We start from the raw sequence: 17618 nt of genomic DNA, 5'->3' as shown, positions 1-17618 counted from the left end.
TCTCAGGGAAGGCATCCGAAACCGCTGGACCATTTGGCTTTGCCTAATGGGGTGCGGTTGATAAGGTCGGGGATGGGCTTGAAACTGGGCAGAGAGCCACCAGCATTCCTAATCCAGCCCTGGGAACGTCACCCCCCAGAGATAACTTGGCAAATGGCATGTGCTTGAAAGAAACAGAAACTCTTCCCTCAAAGTCACACTCATGCTGTCTGATAAGGCAGATAGTCCAAGGGCAGGAGGGATGTCTCACAGGGCAGTTGCTTTGTGTACAAAGTTGAGAAGGGTCAAAATTCCAGACCCACGGCCCTTGACGCAGCACAGTTTTGGGGGGAACCAGCCGCGGGCTTGCTCCCTTCCACGTTCCGTGCTCTCCCAGATGGTCGTTGTCCCAGGAGGGCTTCCCCCTGCCCCCGAAAGGGGCTCCGGAGGTTCCCGATCCCTTCAGAGCAACCTGCTCGGCAGACAGTGTTTCGCCACATCTCGCAGCTGCAAGTCCTCCCGGGGCGACCAGGGCCGGGCGTAGCTGCTGCGCTGCAGCAGGATGCGGTTCAGGGTGTGTTCATAATTGACGTGCCGGCGGGCCATCAGGATGTATTCGCGCTGCTCCGCCAGCAGGGGGCAGTCGCAGGTGTTGGAGACCCAGATGTACTCCCGGTGCACGATGGGGAAGCGGTTGCGGTAGGTGTGCTTCACTTGGACGTCGTAGCGGGTCTCCAGGCCAACGTAGCGCTTGGCGAGGATTCGAGCACGGAATACTGTCGAGGAGGGGAAAGGAGAGGTCATTTATGCAGGGGAAGTTTGGTTTGCTGCAGTCTTCTGATCCGAATTCTTAAACATCATATGCATGAGGGCTTCCCCCCCCCAAAAAAAAAAATTCCAGGAGTGTCTTGTGACTAATTATGCATCCCCAGTGAATCAGGGAGCTTCTGAGTCCCTGCCTCTGAAAATGCAGCCGTGTTGCAGTTTATTTGGAGGGGGCTGGTCAGCTCTTAAAGGGACTGCTCCCTGTCTGTGTGTGTGCTTTTGCAGAGCTGGGTCTTCCTCCCCTCCTTTCTTCAATAGCTCCCTGCCAGGAGCTGCCTTCCAGCCTGTCTTCGGTTGGTGCCTTCCTACATGTTTCATGAAGGTTTCACTCCCTCTTTTGTGCTTCGCTTTGAGGGAAGGGCTTGGATATGAGGGTCAGACACGTGGGAGGGAGAAGCTAGAATGGGTGTGGGGAGAGAAACCCCAAAGTTAGGACTGTGCATGGAAATGGTGGGGATTTGCCTCACTCTTGCCTCGAAGCAGAATTTAAATTCATTATAAAACAGCATCATAGAACTGCGGGGAAAGAACGAGGCGGGAGCGAAGTGACTTCTAAAGGTTGGTAAAATCATGAATAAAGCAAAGGAAGCCTTGAAGCAGTCCAGCAGGGATCACGAGCTAAATACCCCTGCATACATGGCCAGAGAGTCTGAAAAAGAGGGGGGCTCCCAAGTCTCCCTCCTCAGGGAGAATTTTAGCATTGGCAGCTTCTCCCTCCGTGGTTTCCCAGTCACTGGAGCCACAATTCAATGTGTGTGTCTTTAAAAAGAATTAGAGTAATTTATACCCAATTCTTGCCCCTTATGGGAACCCAATGCAGCTTACAACAGTGTTCTCCCCTCCTTCATTTTATCCTCACAACAACCCTGTGAGGTATGTTATGCTGAAAGAAAGTGAATGGCCAAGGTCACCCAAAGAGTTTCCACTGCAAAGTGTGGATTAGAACCCGGGTCTCCCAGATCCTAGTCTCATGTTCGAAACACCCCACCAAGTCGACTCTGTAGCAGTCTTCTTCTTCACCACGACCCTGGAATTTCTTGCCTTCCAGATGTAAGAAAGTCCCTGGCAGGGGTGGGGCTCAGTCTCAAACTAGATGAGATGTTTTGGCATGAGTTGGGTCTGGTTTACTCTGACTGAACTCTGATCGCCTTACAGTCAAATGTAACCTGCAGGAAACAAAGTTCCCAAGTGCGCCGGTCCCCGATTTGGATTGGAGCTGTGGTGTGTGGCAGGGAGGGGCTTCAGCATTCTACCCTGTGCCATTTTCCCTACTCAAAACGGCCCCAGGATGTGTGTTTTTTCCGCGTTGGTGGGGGGGGGGCTGCACATATCTAATTTGAGCCGAAGGCCATTTATGCATGCCCGTTTCCTCACAGTCACCCCCACCCGGACTTCTTCGAGGCTTTGCTTTGATTATGGATTAATTTTCCGACTGTCAGAGGTTGCCTCGCTCTCCCCGTGCATTTCCGCCCGTTTCCCCTGTGTTTTTTGGATGCTGGCTAACACAAATCCAGGGTCTTTTATGCATGGCTGTTTCACTCGCTGTCACCCCTCAGATGACTTTGGGTCTTTATTTGGATTATGCATGCTGTTTCCGACCGTCAGAGGTTGCCTCGCTCTCCCCTTGCACTTCCCTGTGTTTTGCCCTCATTTTGAGGGACCTGTTTTATTTTGAATTTGCAAACGCAGACAAAACATGGGGAAACACAGGGGGGGAGTGAAGCGACCTCTGATGATTGGAAATGGCATGCATAATCCAAACAAAGACCAGCATCCAAAAAACACAAGGGAAATGGGCTGAAATGCACGGGGAGAGCGAGGCGATCTCTGACAGTTGGAAATTCATCCATAATCAAAGCAAGTTCTGAATTCCCAGCAAATTTTTCAAACACTTCTTAGGTACGCAGGGGCCTGATTCAGGTCATTTGTGCAGGGCCCCCAAGGTCACCCCCACCGACTGCTCTGGTGCTTAGCTATGATTATGCATGCCTTTCCCGACTGTCAGAGGTTGCCTTGCTCTCCCTGCGCATTTCCGCACGTGTTGCCTGTGTTTTTCAGATTCTCGCAAAAACAGCATCCAGAAAACACAGGCAAAATGAGCGGAAATGCTCAGGGAGAGCGAAGCAACCTCTGACAGTCGGGAAAGGCATGCACAATCAAAGCGAAGCTCAAGAGCATTCGGCAGGGTGACTGCAAGGAAAACAGCCCAGCATAAATGGCCTCAGATCGGGAGATCGGCTTAAGCTTGGAGAAGAACATGCTATTTTCCCAGCCTGAAGTGGTCCTGGGGAGACACCATTTGCCCCATGGGGAACCTTATGTGTAGTTTATAAGTCTGCATAAACTTTCTCCAAGAAGGCAAGGGTTATTTCAGGCTGAGAATACAGCATAGTGGTGAATAGAGAGAATTAAGACCCCTCTCCGTTCATGCCATGGTCCCAACCTACGCCTGATAATTGTAAAATTGCTTGGAGCTATGAACTTGGAACTCCCGACACACGTCTTCTGCTTTGGATCATCTGAGTCTTGTCAATTGTGTAATGTGTCCTTAGGCTTCCTGGGATTTTTACTGATGCCAGAGATCTTCTGCACACAACAGCACTGAGCTATCCATTTCGCCATCCATGCTGTGATGCAAGAATACGCCTCTCCCCAAACCCTCCAGTAATCAGGCAGCCTCTGCTAATCAGTTCCAAAAGGGTTCTGAGGCAGTTTCTCCAATTTCGGGGGGAGGGGTCCAAATACCCAGCCCCTACCTCATTCCTGAAGAGGAGCGATACATACCAAAGTCACTCTGGCAGTAATGAAGAATGCGCTGGGATTTCCCTTTTGGTGTTTCACAACGTCCGCATCTCCCTGGAGGACAAGAAAGACATAAGAACATAAGAAAGGCCATTCTGGATCAGACCAAGGCCCATCAAGTCCAGCAGTCTGTTCACACAGTGAACAACCAGGTGCCTCTAGGAAGCCCCCAAACAAGACAAAGTGCTTTATTTGCAGTTCTGGTGCAGTGATGGGATGGGGTGGGGAGCCTTTGCACTTCTTTGACCCTCTACTAATCCAACTCAAGCAATTAACTCCACCTCACACATGCCTTTTATGAAGGGACATTTCCCTGTGGTCACCCCCGCCAATTGCTTTGGGGCGTTCTTCTGATTATGCCTGCCTTTTCCGCCCATCAGAGGTCGCCTCGCTCTCCCCACAGGTTTGGCTGCGTTTTCCGGATGCTGTTTTAGCCAGAATCTGGAAAATGCAGGCAAAATGCGCAGGGAGAGCAAGGTGACCTCTGACATGTGGAAAAGGCAGGAATAATCAAAAGGATGCCCCGAAACAGTCGGCGGGGGTGACCGCGGGGAAATGGCCCTGCATAAAAGGCCAGAGTCATCCTCCAGCCTCCACACCCATTTATCCTTATTCCTCCTTCTCACAAGTCACACATTACAGCTTACACAGGTTGAGTCTGGAATATTCCCACCCTTTCTAACAGTCAGCCATGAATTGTGGGTTCTCCTCAATTCCTCTGTGCGTTGTGCTCCAATTTTGACTGGCACTGTGGCACATGTGCCTTCCTACCTGTGCTATATTTGGGCTTGAAAAAGAGGGGGTCTTCTTTGTAGTCCATGGTTGTTTATGCATGGGTAATTTCACTCACGTGGGCCCCCAGTCTGTCTTGGTTATTCCTTGGAGTTATGCATGAGTTTTCCCTCCATTAGAGATGACTTCGTGCCCAGCCCTTGCAATGTCTGGGTCTTCCCATTCCTCTGTTAACCCAACTCTTCCCTCTCCCCTGAACAAAGCCCGGGTGAAATCCCTGTGTAGAAGGCAAAGTGCGGGACACATAAGCTTGGTTACACTCACAACCAATTACAAAGCAGCATATCCAGAGGTGGGGATTCAAATACTTCTGCTTCCTAGGAACTCTTTCTGAGCAGAAGAAAAGCTTTTTGAAACCAAGGCTTGGATTTCTCCCCCCCCCTTTCAGATTGCTCCTTTGTTGTTGTTGTTGTTCTTAAAATGCTTTTTTATGTGGCAATTGGGTTTGGGGAAGAATTTTCTCTTACAGTAAGCACTACAAGTAAGGCAATTACAAAACAGCATTTAAAGGGGCGGGGACTTGATTTGAGCTTGGAGACTTGCTGGTGCATAGATTCCCAACAGGAAAGTGTGGGTTCTGCCAGCAACAAACCTCAGGTAAAACTCCCATGCATAAACGACCATGTGTTTCACCAAACATGCGTTTGATCCTGGCTGAATCCTGGCTGAAACAGGGAATAAATGAGGCTAAAGCGACCATGCGTTTTTGTCCCATGATTTTTTAATCAGTTCTCAGTATTCTTGGACCAGACAGCAACCCGGTTTTCTCACTCCCAATCCTCCACCGGGAATCAGTCTTCTCCCAACTCCTGGTAGCCACCTCCTCACCAACCTAACCCTCTGCTCCGACTTTTTCATCGGCCTGTCCAAACATATCCCACCACTTCTCTCATCCTCCAAAAATCCGGCCTTGAACCACCTCTCATATAAAAATGATTAAGCTAATGGAACCAGATTTCTTCCTAGGCAATGCTTTTGTTTTGCTGGAGGAATAGGAGGAAATTTGGTTTATAATCTTTGAATGTGTGACGTTAGTTTAGAATAATGTGTTGTGCAGAAACTGGGGAGGGGGTGATTCTGTAACATCAAAGACCTCCCCCGGTGCCAAAAATAAACCTGTTATTTGTTCTTTATTCGTTCTGTGGCAAAACGTTCCAGTCGGACCGGCGAGGGCACAGATAGGTGAACTGCCCGTACTTGCACAAGTCAGAAATCTCGTTGTGAATTATGGAGTGAAACTCTGGCGGCTGGAAAGAAACAAGCCTTTGAAAGTTGTGCGTGACGCAGCAAGCAGAGAAATACGCCTCCAGACGTTTGGGCTGACATAATGCTAAAACTGATCGTCTGACTTTGATTTTTCATTTCCACCTTCTGTCAGCCCGATTTACGAGCAATCAGGAAAGGAAGTTGACAGGGACACAAGACATGGGCCCTTGTTGTCTGCGTCCAACAGCATCAGTAGAACCCAAGGGGTCTGACTGGTCAAACTGGAGATGTAAAGCTGGATGAGTGAAACTGACCATCAACAGAAACAATTAATACTCAAGGAAGAAGAAGAAGGAAGAAGAAGAAGAGTTGGTTTTTATATGCTGACTTTCTCTACCACTTAAGGAAGAATCAAACTGGCTTACAATCACCTTCCCTTCCCCTCCCCACAACAGACACCCTGTGAGGGAGGTGGGGCTGAGAGAGTGTGACTAGCCCAAGGTCACCCAGCTGGCTTCATGTGGAGGAGTGAGGAAACAAATCCAGTTCACCAGATTAGCCTCCGCCACTCATGTGGAAGAGTAGGGAATCAAACCCGGTTCTCCAGATCAGAGTCCACCGTTCCAAACCACCTCTCTTAACCACTACACTACGCTTGTCATTTATGCAGGGCTGTTTCCCTCATGGTCACCCCTCCAACTGCTTTGGGGCTTCCTTTTGATTACTCGTGCCTTTTCCGGCCATCAGAAGTTGCCTTGCTCTCCCTGTGAATTTCCGTGCATTTTGCCCAGGTTTTCTGGATGCTGGCTAAACACAAATCCGGAAAACGTGGGGGAAATGCATGGAAATGCGCAGGGAGAGGGAGGCAACCTCTGACAGTCAGAAAATGCAAGCATAATCAAAGCAAAGCTCCAAAGAAGTTGGCGGGGTGACTGCAAGGTAACAGCCATGAATAAATGGCCAGAGAGACAGGGTTCTAACTACATGACCAGCTGAGAGAGAGGGCAAGAGTGAGAGTGGAGCTTCCGAGAAGAAGAAGGGTATTGCCCTAAGAGTAGCACACATGAAGCTGCCTTATCCTGAATCAGACCCTTGATCCATCAAAGTCAGTATTGTCTATTCAGACTGGAAGTGGCTCTCCAGGGTCTCAGAGTGGTGTAATGGTTAAAGCAGTGGTTTGGAGCGGTGGAGTCTGATCTGGAGAACCGGGTTTGATTCCCCACTCCTCCCCATGAGTGGCAGAGGCTAATCTGGTGAACTGGATTTGTTTCCCCACTCCTACACACAAAGCCAGCTGGGGGACCTTGGGCAAGTCACACTCTCTCAGCCCCACCTACCTCACAGGGTGTCTGTTGTGAGGAGGGGAAGGGAAGGTGGTTTGAGTCTCCCTTAAGTGGCAGAGAAAGTCGGCATATAAAAACCAACTCTTCTTCTTCTTCTTCTGTCACCCGCCACCTGGTCCTTTTAGCTGGAGATGCCGGGGATTGAACCTGGGACCTGCTGCATGCAAAGTATAGGCTCTTCCACTGAGCCACAGCCCCTCGCGAATCTGGAGACAGACAAGGAAAAACACTTAACTGGAGAGAAGGTGCTGATCTCACCATCCTATCTAATTGCTCTTTTGCTGCCCCCTTTAGGGTCTTCTTCTCTTCTTCTTTCTGTGCCAGACATTGCCTATTCTGACAGTCTCTAAGTTTGCTGCCCCCTTTAGGGTCTTCTTCTCTTCTTCTTTCTGTGCCAGATATTGCCTATTCCGACAGTCTCTAAGTTGCTACTGGACTTGAATCTAGCAGAAAAAGGTGCTACAGTCAGATGCTACAGGCCCTACCTGGTTGGCTGGGGATCCTGGCTGGAGCAGACACGGGCACCTCTTGCGAAGTCTTCTTGGCCGCACCCCTGACCTTTTGAATGGGTGGGGCTGTTGTAGCTTGTGGGAAATGTTGGGGTTCCCTCTCTGGGCTTCCCCCTACTTCCCTGGTCTGTTGCTGCCGCAGGGGGCTGGCGTCGCTCTGGACCTGGCGGAACTGCTCCCTCGGCAGCCAAAACTGATATTCAATGCCAGAGTTGTGCTCCTGGAAGAGAACCTGACAAGAAAGTTTGGGCTGAGACTCTACGGCGGGGGTAGCTCGTGAGCTAGCTATAGCTCACTGGCTGCTGCAGAGTAGCTCACGCATCCCCTAGGCCTAGAAAATCCAGAAGATAACAAACGTCACTTATGCATGGGTACTTTCACTTTCACTCACATTCACACACACACACACCCGGGTCTGTCTCAGTTGTTCCTTGGAGTTATGCATGAGTTTTCCCTCCATTAGAGATGACCTCGCTGCCAGCCCTCACAAATCCCGGGACTTCCCATCCCTCTATTAACACGATTCTTCCCTCTCCCCTGAGCTCAGTCTGCTTGAAATCCCCATGCATAAGGTAAAGCGCGGGACACAGAAGCTTAGTTTCTCTCACAGCAAGAAGACAGCCAATTACCAAGCAGCTTGTCAAGGGGCAGGGATTCAAATACTTCCTGCTTCCTCTGAGTTCTTTCTGAGCAGAAGGCTTTTAAAAACGAGGGTTGGGTTTCTCCCCCCCCCTTTCAAATAGCTCAGTTTTTGTTTTTAAAATGCTCTTAAAATGTGGCAATTAGGTTTGGGGGGGGGAGGGAACTTTTCTCTCACTACAGTCAATTATAAGTCAGCATTTCAAGGGGTAGGTATTCAAATACTTCCTGATTTGATCATGGAGACTGCTGGTGCATAGACTGCCAACAGGAAAGTGTGGGTCCAGCAAGTGACGAACCTCAGGTGAAACTCCTATGCATAAACAACCAAAGACCATTTATGCATGGCTGTTTCCTCGTGATCGCCCTGCCAACTTCTTCAGGGCTTTGCTTGGATTATGCTTGCATTTTCTGACTGTCAGAGCTTGCCTTGTACTTCCCGAGCGTTTCCTGGATGCTGGCTAAACCCGAACACAGAAAACGCGGGCAAATCGGTGGAAACGTGGGGGGGAGAGCGAGGCGATCTCTGACGGTTGGAAAATGCAAGCATAATCAAGGCAAAGCCCCAAAGTAGTCGGCGGGGTGACCACGAGGAAACAGCCATGCATAAATGGCCCAAAAGATCTGTCCTCGGATTTAAAAACAAACAAATCCAAGACTTTTATTTCATAGGATTTTTCTCTGTGCTGCTTGGCTTTCTGATGCTCTTCCAAGTCCACGTTCTGTTTCTAGGACAGAACAAAACTTCCTTAAATGCCATAGATGGGGGGGGGGAAGTCGGTAGGCACATTTTTTCCCATTACTCTCATTAAAGAAAAAGCTGCAACACTTGCTTTGATCTCGGGGACAGATCTTTGATCTCGGGGACAGACTTCAGAATCATTCCAGGAGGGGAGGCACAGTACCCCAGATGTCTCTCCTAAAGGCAGCGGATGTAGAGGGAGGATTACAAAATCGTATGCCCCGTTCCACCATATTGTGTTAGTTGGAATGGAATGGTCTGGGGCTGAGTAGAGGAGGAAAGTTGAGAGTGGGGCTGGTAGTTGGGGACTGGACCCCTTGCACGGATGCTGTTTTTATTGCCATCTCTTTCCTGTATCGATAAATCAACCTCTGTTGGGCTCCAAAGGAGTGATTCGGTGTGCTGGATTTCAGTAGCAGAAGTTAGCTTTGTGCTGGGGATTTGAGCAGCGAGGAATGCACCTCCCCCCTTTTCCCAGGGCTCCCTGCCCTCCCCTCTTACCATCACAGACAAGTCCTCCTGGGTGGGCCCAGCGGCCTCAAAGCTCTCGTGCACGTCTGCTGTGCGAGCATAGTGCACCTTGGTGCCTGCCACTTCGTACACGCCTGGCCAGTCGATGGCCCAGTCCCCGTTGATGATGTAACGCTGGTTTGCATTCATCAGAGCTGCGGAGGGAAGGCAGAGGGAGAGATGAGGCGGCCCCCAGCCAGGCGCTGATATTACATGCAGGTAGATTAACAATGGTCTTTCATGCATGGCTGTTTCCCTCACCGTCACCCCTCCAACAACTTTGGGTCTTTGTGTGGATTATTGCATGCCATTTCTGACCATCAGAGGTCGCCTCGCTCTCCCCCTGCTTTTTCCTGCGTTTGCCTGCATTCTCAAATTCAAGAGTAAAACAGGTCTCTGAAAACACGGGGAAAACGCGGGGAAACACAGGGGGACAGCAAGGCGACCACTGACAGTTGGAAACAGCATGCATAATCAACACAAAGACCCGAAGTCATCGGAGGGGTGACAGTGAGTGAAACAGCCATGCATAAAAGACCAATGAGGACTGGCGAGGAAACAGCAGGATCCATGCCAAGCCCTAATAGCTGAGAAGAAGTTGAGTCCAGTGGTTGGAGGGAAAGTACAGGCTCTCCCCCGCATTTTGCCTGTTTTACCTCAAATTTGAAAATGCGGGGAAACGCAGGGGGAGAGCGAGGCGACCTCTGACGGTCGGAAACGGCATGCATAATCAACACAAAGACCCGAAGTTGACGGAGGGGTGACGGCGAGGGAAACAGCCATGCATAAAAGACCATATATTCCACCTAGAGCACCTTAGGGGGATATAAATTTGATAGACAGTCAGGTATGTGCTCCAACTGTCACCAAACAGGGAAACAGGATAATACTTCTGCTGGCCAGTGGAAGGAAAGGAGAACCGGACAGGGCAACCAGCCCAGGGAAACGGCTTCCTACCCAGGTAGTTGCGGCTGCGATCCGTCACCTTGATGTTCCTTGCGCCTGCTGGGATACGGGTCACATTCTTGTACCCAAAGAAGCCTGTCAAGAGATCAGAGAGGGGAGAGAGTCAAGTGTAGGGGGGAGAGGAAAACCAGGGCAAGGTGGTGAGGGGGCTGCTGCCATCAGCGGTACGACAGGACGTGTGTGGGTCCAGGGTGGATAAGAACTGTGTTGGGATAGTGGGGAGGGGGGACCGCTTATAGCGTGACACAAAGCGAGAGGCAAAAGTCTTCCTGAGACAGCAAACCTGTTGGCTCAGACCCCAAGACCATCCCCCAAATGTCAGGCATTTCAGATACCTCCTCTTTCTGCGATCAAAACAGGTCACATTAAATAATTGTACATTTCAGGTAACTAGAATTTTGGATGCCCATGATGGTGGAAAAATGGGGTGCAGAGTTAATCTGGAATCTTAAAAAAACAAAACATTGGTTCTTGTAGGTTATCTGGGCTGTGTAACAGTGGTCTTGGCAATTTCTTTCCTGACGTTTCGCCCGCAGCTGTGGCAGGCATCTTCAGAGGAGTAACACTGAAGGACAGTGTCTCTCAGTGTCAAGTGTGTAGGAAGAGTAATATATAGTCAGAAGGGGGTTGGGTTTGAGCTGAGTCATTGTCCTGCAAAGTATTAAAGATAATGTGCAAATCATTGTCCTGTAAGTATCAAGATAATGTGCTAATGAGGGTGTGGTATGTTAATGTGGAATCATTGTATCCTGAAGTGATCTGTTAACATGTGGAATCCAAGGCTAATCTGCATGGCTATTGTGTACTGTAGTCTTTGTTAGTCTGGAGGAGACTACAGTAGACTACAGTACACAATTGGCCCTAAGCCAGCACGCGCCATTGGGCACGGGGAGGTTGTCCCCCCCATCACAGACCGGGGGGGAGTGGCCACAGGTGGCCAGGGGGGCATATAAGCAGGACCATTCCCAATGTATCCCCAGTTCTGTTCTACCCTACAATAAACGTTGGTTGCATTGAACTCCGTCTCCGACCTCTTGAATCCTGCCCACGCAGACTTAACAGAGACCATTGAAGACAGAAGTTAATTCAGTTGGGAGTGAGTCTGGCTGAGTGAAGCTGTAGAGAAGAGCAGCTCAATGTTGGCTGGAGAATACACACACACACACACACACACACACGGATATGAATAGATGGTGGCAGCGTGGCAGTGTTTGAGTCCTGAACCCCAACAGCTCTGTGCAATGTCTGAGTGAGGGGTGATTATTAAAGGGGAAAGGGCTACCCTGTCCAGTGGTGTCTCTGTGAGTGAGAGAGAGGACCTGGGATGTGAAATGGCCATGGCTCTTTATATGTTTTAAAAGAGACAAGACAGGTAGCGAACTGTGACTGCCTGACCTACCAGTAACCCGAACCTGTGAGACAGAGGGTGTGGAGGGTGGTAGGCATTCTGTGAGAGTGAGAAAAAGAGCCGTCACAAACTCCTTGGGTCCAAATCATACATTTCCTTGTGTTTACTACAAAAGTTGTGTTTTTTTGTTCTCAACTTTTATTTTTTCCCTACTTCTCAGACAGCCAAAATTAAGATACATGTGCTAAGGTAGCAAAAGGTGCAGCAGTTTGCAGGTCTTTCTCTGCCTCAGGTACTGGATGTATTTGAAATGTTGCTTGTAAAAAACGAACAATTTTTTTATAAAATATGTTTAGGGTTCATAGGAAAGTAAGTACTGAATATATTTAATTCCCCTCATTTCTGTGTCCCCCTCCTCCACTGAAAAAACAGTTTTCCCCATGGCTTCAACATTTTGGGAAATCTAACATCTCTTTGTGGGGGTTAACGAATTAACAATGCGATCCTAAACAGACTTCAATTGACTCAGCAACCTGTAACTACCCAAGATGGCACTGCAAGAACTAATTAATCTAATTAAAAATACAGGTCTGTTGCACCCCAAGCAAGGCCAGCTGTAAGCAGAGAGGGTATTGGATGGGTGGGGTTGTGGGGATGGGGAGAAGGTGAAAGGGGGGGGGGAAGAAAGAGCAAAGGCATTAAAGCCAAAGGCCAAAGCATTCACCCACGGAGAACGTCAGGGCATTCAATCACCAGAGGTGGGGAACGCCACCCGGAACACCTGCTGCACAAAGACGCAGGACTCATTCTTGCCGTTGCAAACACCGCAGGCATCGGCTTGGGTATCGGAGCCCAGAATACCATCGCAACCTGCTCTCTGGCAGAGGAGACAAAAGCACAGTTTTAGTTGGCGAATCATGGTGAGCGTTATTTTACCCTCAAGCAACCCTGAAGGTGTTATGTCCTGCCCTGGTTGTACCGATTTTGGCAGAAGGCAGAGTAAAGTGGTTCTAGAACCTTTTCCTCTTAGGACATTTGCCATTTATGCATGGCTGTTTCTTCTGCGGTCACCCTGCCGACTTCTTCGGGGCTTTGCCTTCATTCATTTCCTGGCCTCAGAGGTCGCCTCGCTCTCCCAGTGTATTTTGCCTGGGTTTTCTGGGTGTTGGCAAAACACAAATCCAGAAAATGCAGGAAAAATGTGCAGAAACGCGAGGAGAGAGTGATGGTCAGAAAATGCATGCATAATCTAGGCAAAGCCCCGAAGTAGCCCCATACATAAATGGCCATTGGTTCTTGTAGGTTATCCGGGCTGTGAGACCGTGGTCTTGGTATTTTCTTGCCTGACGTGCTGTGGCAGGCATCTTCAGAGGAGTAACACTGAAGAATATAAATGGCCATTGTCATAAATAAATAAATAAATGGCCATTGTTACCTACACAGTAAGTAGTAAAGAGTGTGCCCAAAGTACAGCCACGTATACTTATAGTTTTCTTTCGGTAAACAAAAAACTCCCTTATCGGAGGTAGAAGAACCTCCCCAAAAACCAACGCACACATAACGTATGGAAGTAAGAAAAAACCTCATGAGTATTTTCATAAAACGCTGCTCCAAGAAAGCCCTTTTAAGGTACCCCGGATATACACACTCTTCCTGACAAACAGTCGCCACAGAGAGACATTTTCTTGGAGTAGAAAATACTCCCCAAGGTACAAAAATGGTATTCGTTTTAGATACTGTTACAATGTTTCCATTCAAAATTAATGAAAGCTCATGTTCGTTTTGTAACGAGTTCGAAACATAGTTTTTGTTTTTCTAGTAACTGGAATTTATATATATATATATATTTGTTTTTACAGGGCTATTAGGGGATTTAATCTGCAAGTAAGGGGGCACGGCAGTTTCGACAGGTGAGAAGGCATGAGGGGACAATGTCTAGAGAGCACCTCATTCCATCCTGCTGTTGGCCCAATCAGGATCAGGCCCTCCCAGAATTTTACACTGACCATTCCAAGTTTTAAAATGGCAGTGGCGCCCCCATGTCAGATATTAGGATGGTATCCAGTTTGGCCAGCAGATTGGGAAGTCTGGGGGGTCAAAACAAAGTTTGCAAATCAAAGTCTGCAAAGTTTGCAAACGAAAATTCTGGGGGTCAAAACAAAGTTTGCAAAGCAAAGTCCCCTCCTGTGCGAGCACCGGGTCATTACTGACCCATGGGAGTGACATCACATCCCAACGTTTACTAGGCAGACTTTCTTTACGGGGTGGTTTGCCAGCGCCTTCCTCAGTCATCTTCCCTTTACCCCCAGCAAGCTGGGTACTCATTTTACCGACCTCGGAAGAACGCAAGGCTGAGTCAACCTCGAGCCAGCTACCTGAAACTGACTTCCATTGGGATCGAACTCAGGTCATGAGCAGAGCTTGGACTGCAGTACTGCAGCTTAATACTCTGCACCACGGGGCTCAAATCAGTGATAGCATGATGTTAACCCATGGTCCCACTCTGAATGGCTTTCCATGTCCTGCATATCCTAAATTTCAACTGCGAACTCCCACCACATGGCTGTTTGACGGGATCCAGGGCAGACCTGAGGATGGATTCAGGAACAGTGTATCATGTACAGAAGCTGCCTTATTAGATCTAGGAATCGTCGACTAGCAGGGGTTCTGACAACCCCTCGTCTTTCTAGAACTTTCTGTTTAGCTAGACTGAATGCAAACCCCTCCATGGTTATGCAGGGCAGGATTTTGAACATACCATACCCAGACAGGGCCTGTCCTTGCTCTTCTGGCTCTATTTATTCATCAGCTCCATGTCCTCTTGGAATGCCGCTTTTATGAGGAACTTCGATCACGTTATATCTCTCCCCTTTTAACATATAAATCTAATGCCTCTATCTCTGACATAATGCCTTTTTTATTAAGAGACAGGGATCCCAAGGCTATATTGTCAGTGGCAAGATTTATTTCAGTCCTTATATCCCTCAAACATTAGATTTATGCTGCTCAAGATCAATGGATCAAGGAGCTTCTAAGGGATAAAGGAAAGGACTAGCAGGGGCTCTCCCAGGTCGCTGGCAGAGAAAAGTCACTCCTAATGCCTGCTCCCCAAGATCCTTTAACTGGAAATGAATCTGGCTCCATCGGCATCCAAAGCAGGCACCTAACCTCCCCAAACATCTTTCCTTTCCTTTATCCCTTAGAAGCTCCTTGATCCATTGATCTTGAGTGGCGTAATTTTAAATCTAATGTCTGAGGGATATAAGGACTGAAATAAATCTTGCCACAGACAATGTAGCCTTGGGATCCCTGTCACTTAATAAAAAAGGCATTATGTCAGACACAGAGGCATTAGATTTATACGTTAAAAGGGGAGAGATATAACGTGATCGAAGTTCCTCATAAAAGCGGCATTCCAAGAGGACATGGAGCTAATAAATCAATAGAGCCAGAAGAGCAAGGACAGGTCCTGCCTGGGTATGGTATGTTCAAAATTCTGCCTTGCATAACCATAGAGGGGTTTGCATTTAGTCTAGCTGAACAGAAGGCTCTAGAAAAACGAGGGGTTGTCAAATAATAAGTATAAGAGGGCAAACCGCATGGTATTCCGAAAAACTGAGATGAACAAACCTGGCAAGCACGAAAAGTAGTGCTGTTATAATCAAGCTCTTTAATGACCTTTTTAATTTTGGCAAAAGCTTCAGTCCCCAAACATCCAGCACCACCATTAAAAGGGTACGCGCGCCCCTAAACCTCTCATCCCAAAGTTGAATGCAACTCACCAAACACTGACCGGTGATGCAGAGATCCTGAGACTCGGGGTTGCAGCGGGTCCCATCCAAAACTCTTCCAAAGGTGTAATAAAAATTGTGTCCCACCGCCAGACAGTTAAGATCGCAGAGGTTGGGCGCTAGCAAAGGGAGAGTTAAGGAGAGATAGGTGAGGTTACAGCATCTGGTGGGTGCATTTATGCCTAAAATGTATGAACCTCATGAACTTCCTGGGCCTTCTTCCAGATAGAGCTCCCTGCTGTTTAATATATAGTACAGGCGCCTACAGCCTTCGCCCCTAGAGCCAATTTGTGCCCCAGTATGGAACCAAATATGGCCCTTTAAAAAAGAAAACAAAATATTTACGTTAAGGTACATTGGCGGAATAGGTAGGGTTGCCAGCCACCAGGTACTAGCTGGAGATCTGCTGCTATTACAACTGGTCTCCAGCCGATAGAGATCAGTTCCCCTGGAGAAAATGGCCACTTTGGCAATTGGGCTCTATGGTATTGAAGTCCCTCCCCCTCGCCAAATCCCGCCCTCCTCAGGCTCCGCCCCAAGAAACCTCCCGCTGGTGGCAAAGAGGGACCTGGTAACCCTAGGAGTAGGTGGGTTCCTAAAATAAACAGTATGTGAAGGGAATGACAGGCAATGGTTTTTATGGGATGAAAGAGACTTCTTGGAGATGTGTATTATGGAAAGGGAAATGGGAGAGAGGTGAACAGTGGTCAGTATTCCAAGTACAAACCATGTGCAGATTTATGCCAGTGCACTGAAACAAATGTGCAGGATGCTTCTGAGCTTGGGTTGCCAGCTCTGGGATGGGAATTACCCAGATATTTTGGGGCTGGAGCCTGAGGATGGCGGGGTTTGGGGAGAGGAGGGACTTCAATGCCATAGAGTCCAATGGCCAAAGTGGCCATTTTCTCCAGGGGAACCGATCTCTATCGGCTGGAGATCAGTTGTAATAGCAGGAGATCTCCAGCTAGTGCCTGGAGGTTGTCAATACTCAAAAAAGATTAGCCTGCTGTAATAGGGATGAACAAACAATACACAGCAGAGAGGCTACAATGAATAATGCAACAAAGTGTATAATGTCAAAAAAGTAATATAACAAGCCGAGTGTGCGTTCCAATACAAAAATATTATTATAATATCAAGCAAATAATAGTACGAGCATGTCTGTATCATTCATTGGCGTGTCGACGCTACCACAGTTCATGCTCTGAATGCGTAGTCCAGACGATGAGGTAATAATCCACTTTGGCGCTTCAGTAGTAAAGCCAGGTATAGGATCAGAACCCGTCAGAAATATGACAGAGATCCAGTAATCAGTCTGTCGTACTCCAATGAACGAAACAGACATGCTTGGACTATTATTTGCTTGACATATTATAACATTTTTGTATTGGAACACGCACTCGGCTTGTTATATAGTACTTTTTTGACATTATACACTTTGTTGCATTATTCATTGTAGCCTCTCTGCTGTGTATTGTTTGTTCAGTGCCTGGAGGTTGGCAACCCTATCTATGGCATTATACTCCACTGAAGTCCCTCCCCTCCCAAACCCCACCCTCTTCAGGCTCCACCCTCAAAATCTCCAGGTATTTCCCAACCCAGAGCTGTCAACCCTACATATTAGCGAGCCTTGAAAGGAAAACGAAGAACTCTGGCGGAAGGTTTCAGCTTTAGCTTCCATCCAAAACCAACAGTGGAACGGGAGGCAGAATCCGGCCATGCTCACCTCCGTGAAACGGGACCCATTGATATGGTGTCTGGCTCCCCAAGATGGGCTTGCCGTTGTAGAGGGAGCACTGTATGGCCCGGAAGGGTGTTGATCCTGAGGGGCAATCCTGCAGGGAATGGGGGGGGAGAGAGAGAAAGGGCACCATGGAGTAATGCAGATTGCAAGATGCCAGGAAAACATAAATATTGGACTCCCACCTGGGGACTCTATAATTCCATATGCGTGATCACTAAGGTTGCCAACCTCCAGGTGGTAGCTGGAGATCTCCCGCTTTTTCAACTGATATCCAGGTGATAGAATCAGTTCCCCTGGAGAAAACAGCCGCTTTGACAATTGGACTCTATGGCTTTGAAGTCCCTCCCCTCCCCACCCTTCTCAGGCTCCACCCCAAAAACCTCCCACCAGTAGTGAATAGTGCTATGAATGCCTTCTAGCTA

The 17618-nt window shown here is 48.4% G+C and overlaps 1 protein-coding gene across 1 annotated transcript in view; it reads right to left on the bottom strand.

Annotated features, from left to right (window-relative positions):
* Positions 1-441: 441 nt before the first annotated feature.
* ADAMTSL5 (ADAMTS like 5) overlaps positions 442-17618 on the bottom strand; it is a 33494-nt gene continuing 16317 nt past the window's right edge. Inside the window, exons 4-11 of the mRNA XM_056844682.1 lie at positions 17179-17287; positions 15444-15571; positions 12415-12538; positions 10305-10388; positions 9339-9502; positions 7433-7688; positions 3589-3660; positions 442-755 (exon numbers count right to left, since the gene is read on the bottom strand). Of these exons, the coding sequence (XP_056700660.1) occupies positions 442-755; positions 3589-3660; positions 7433-7688; positions 9339-9502; positions 10305-10388; positions 12415-12538; positions 15444-15571; positions 17179-17287 (1251 nt within the window). The remainder of the gene's footprint in view (positions 756-3588; positions 3661-7432; positions 7689-9338; positions 9503-10304; positions 10389-12414; positions 12539-15443; positions 15572-17178; positions 17288-17618) is intronic.

This window comes from Euleptes europaea, chromosome 2, assembly GCF_029931775.1.
Source record: "Euleptes europaea isolate rEulEur1 chromosome 2, rEulEur1.hap1, whole genome shotgun sequence".
NCBI classification, from domain to species: domain Eukaryota; kingdom Metazoa; phylum Chordata; class Lepidosauria; order Squamata; family Sphaerodactylidae; genus Euleptes; species Euleptes europaea.
The sequence above is the reverse complement of the archived record's forward strand: the minus strand, read 5'-3'. Positions and strand labels throughout refer to the sequence as shown.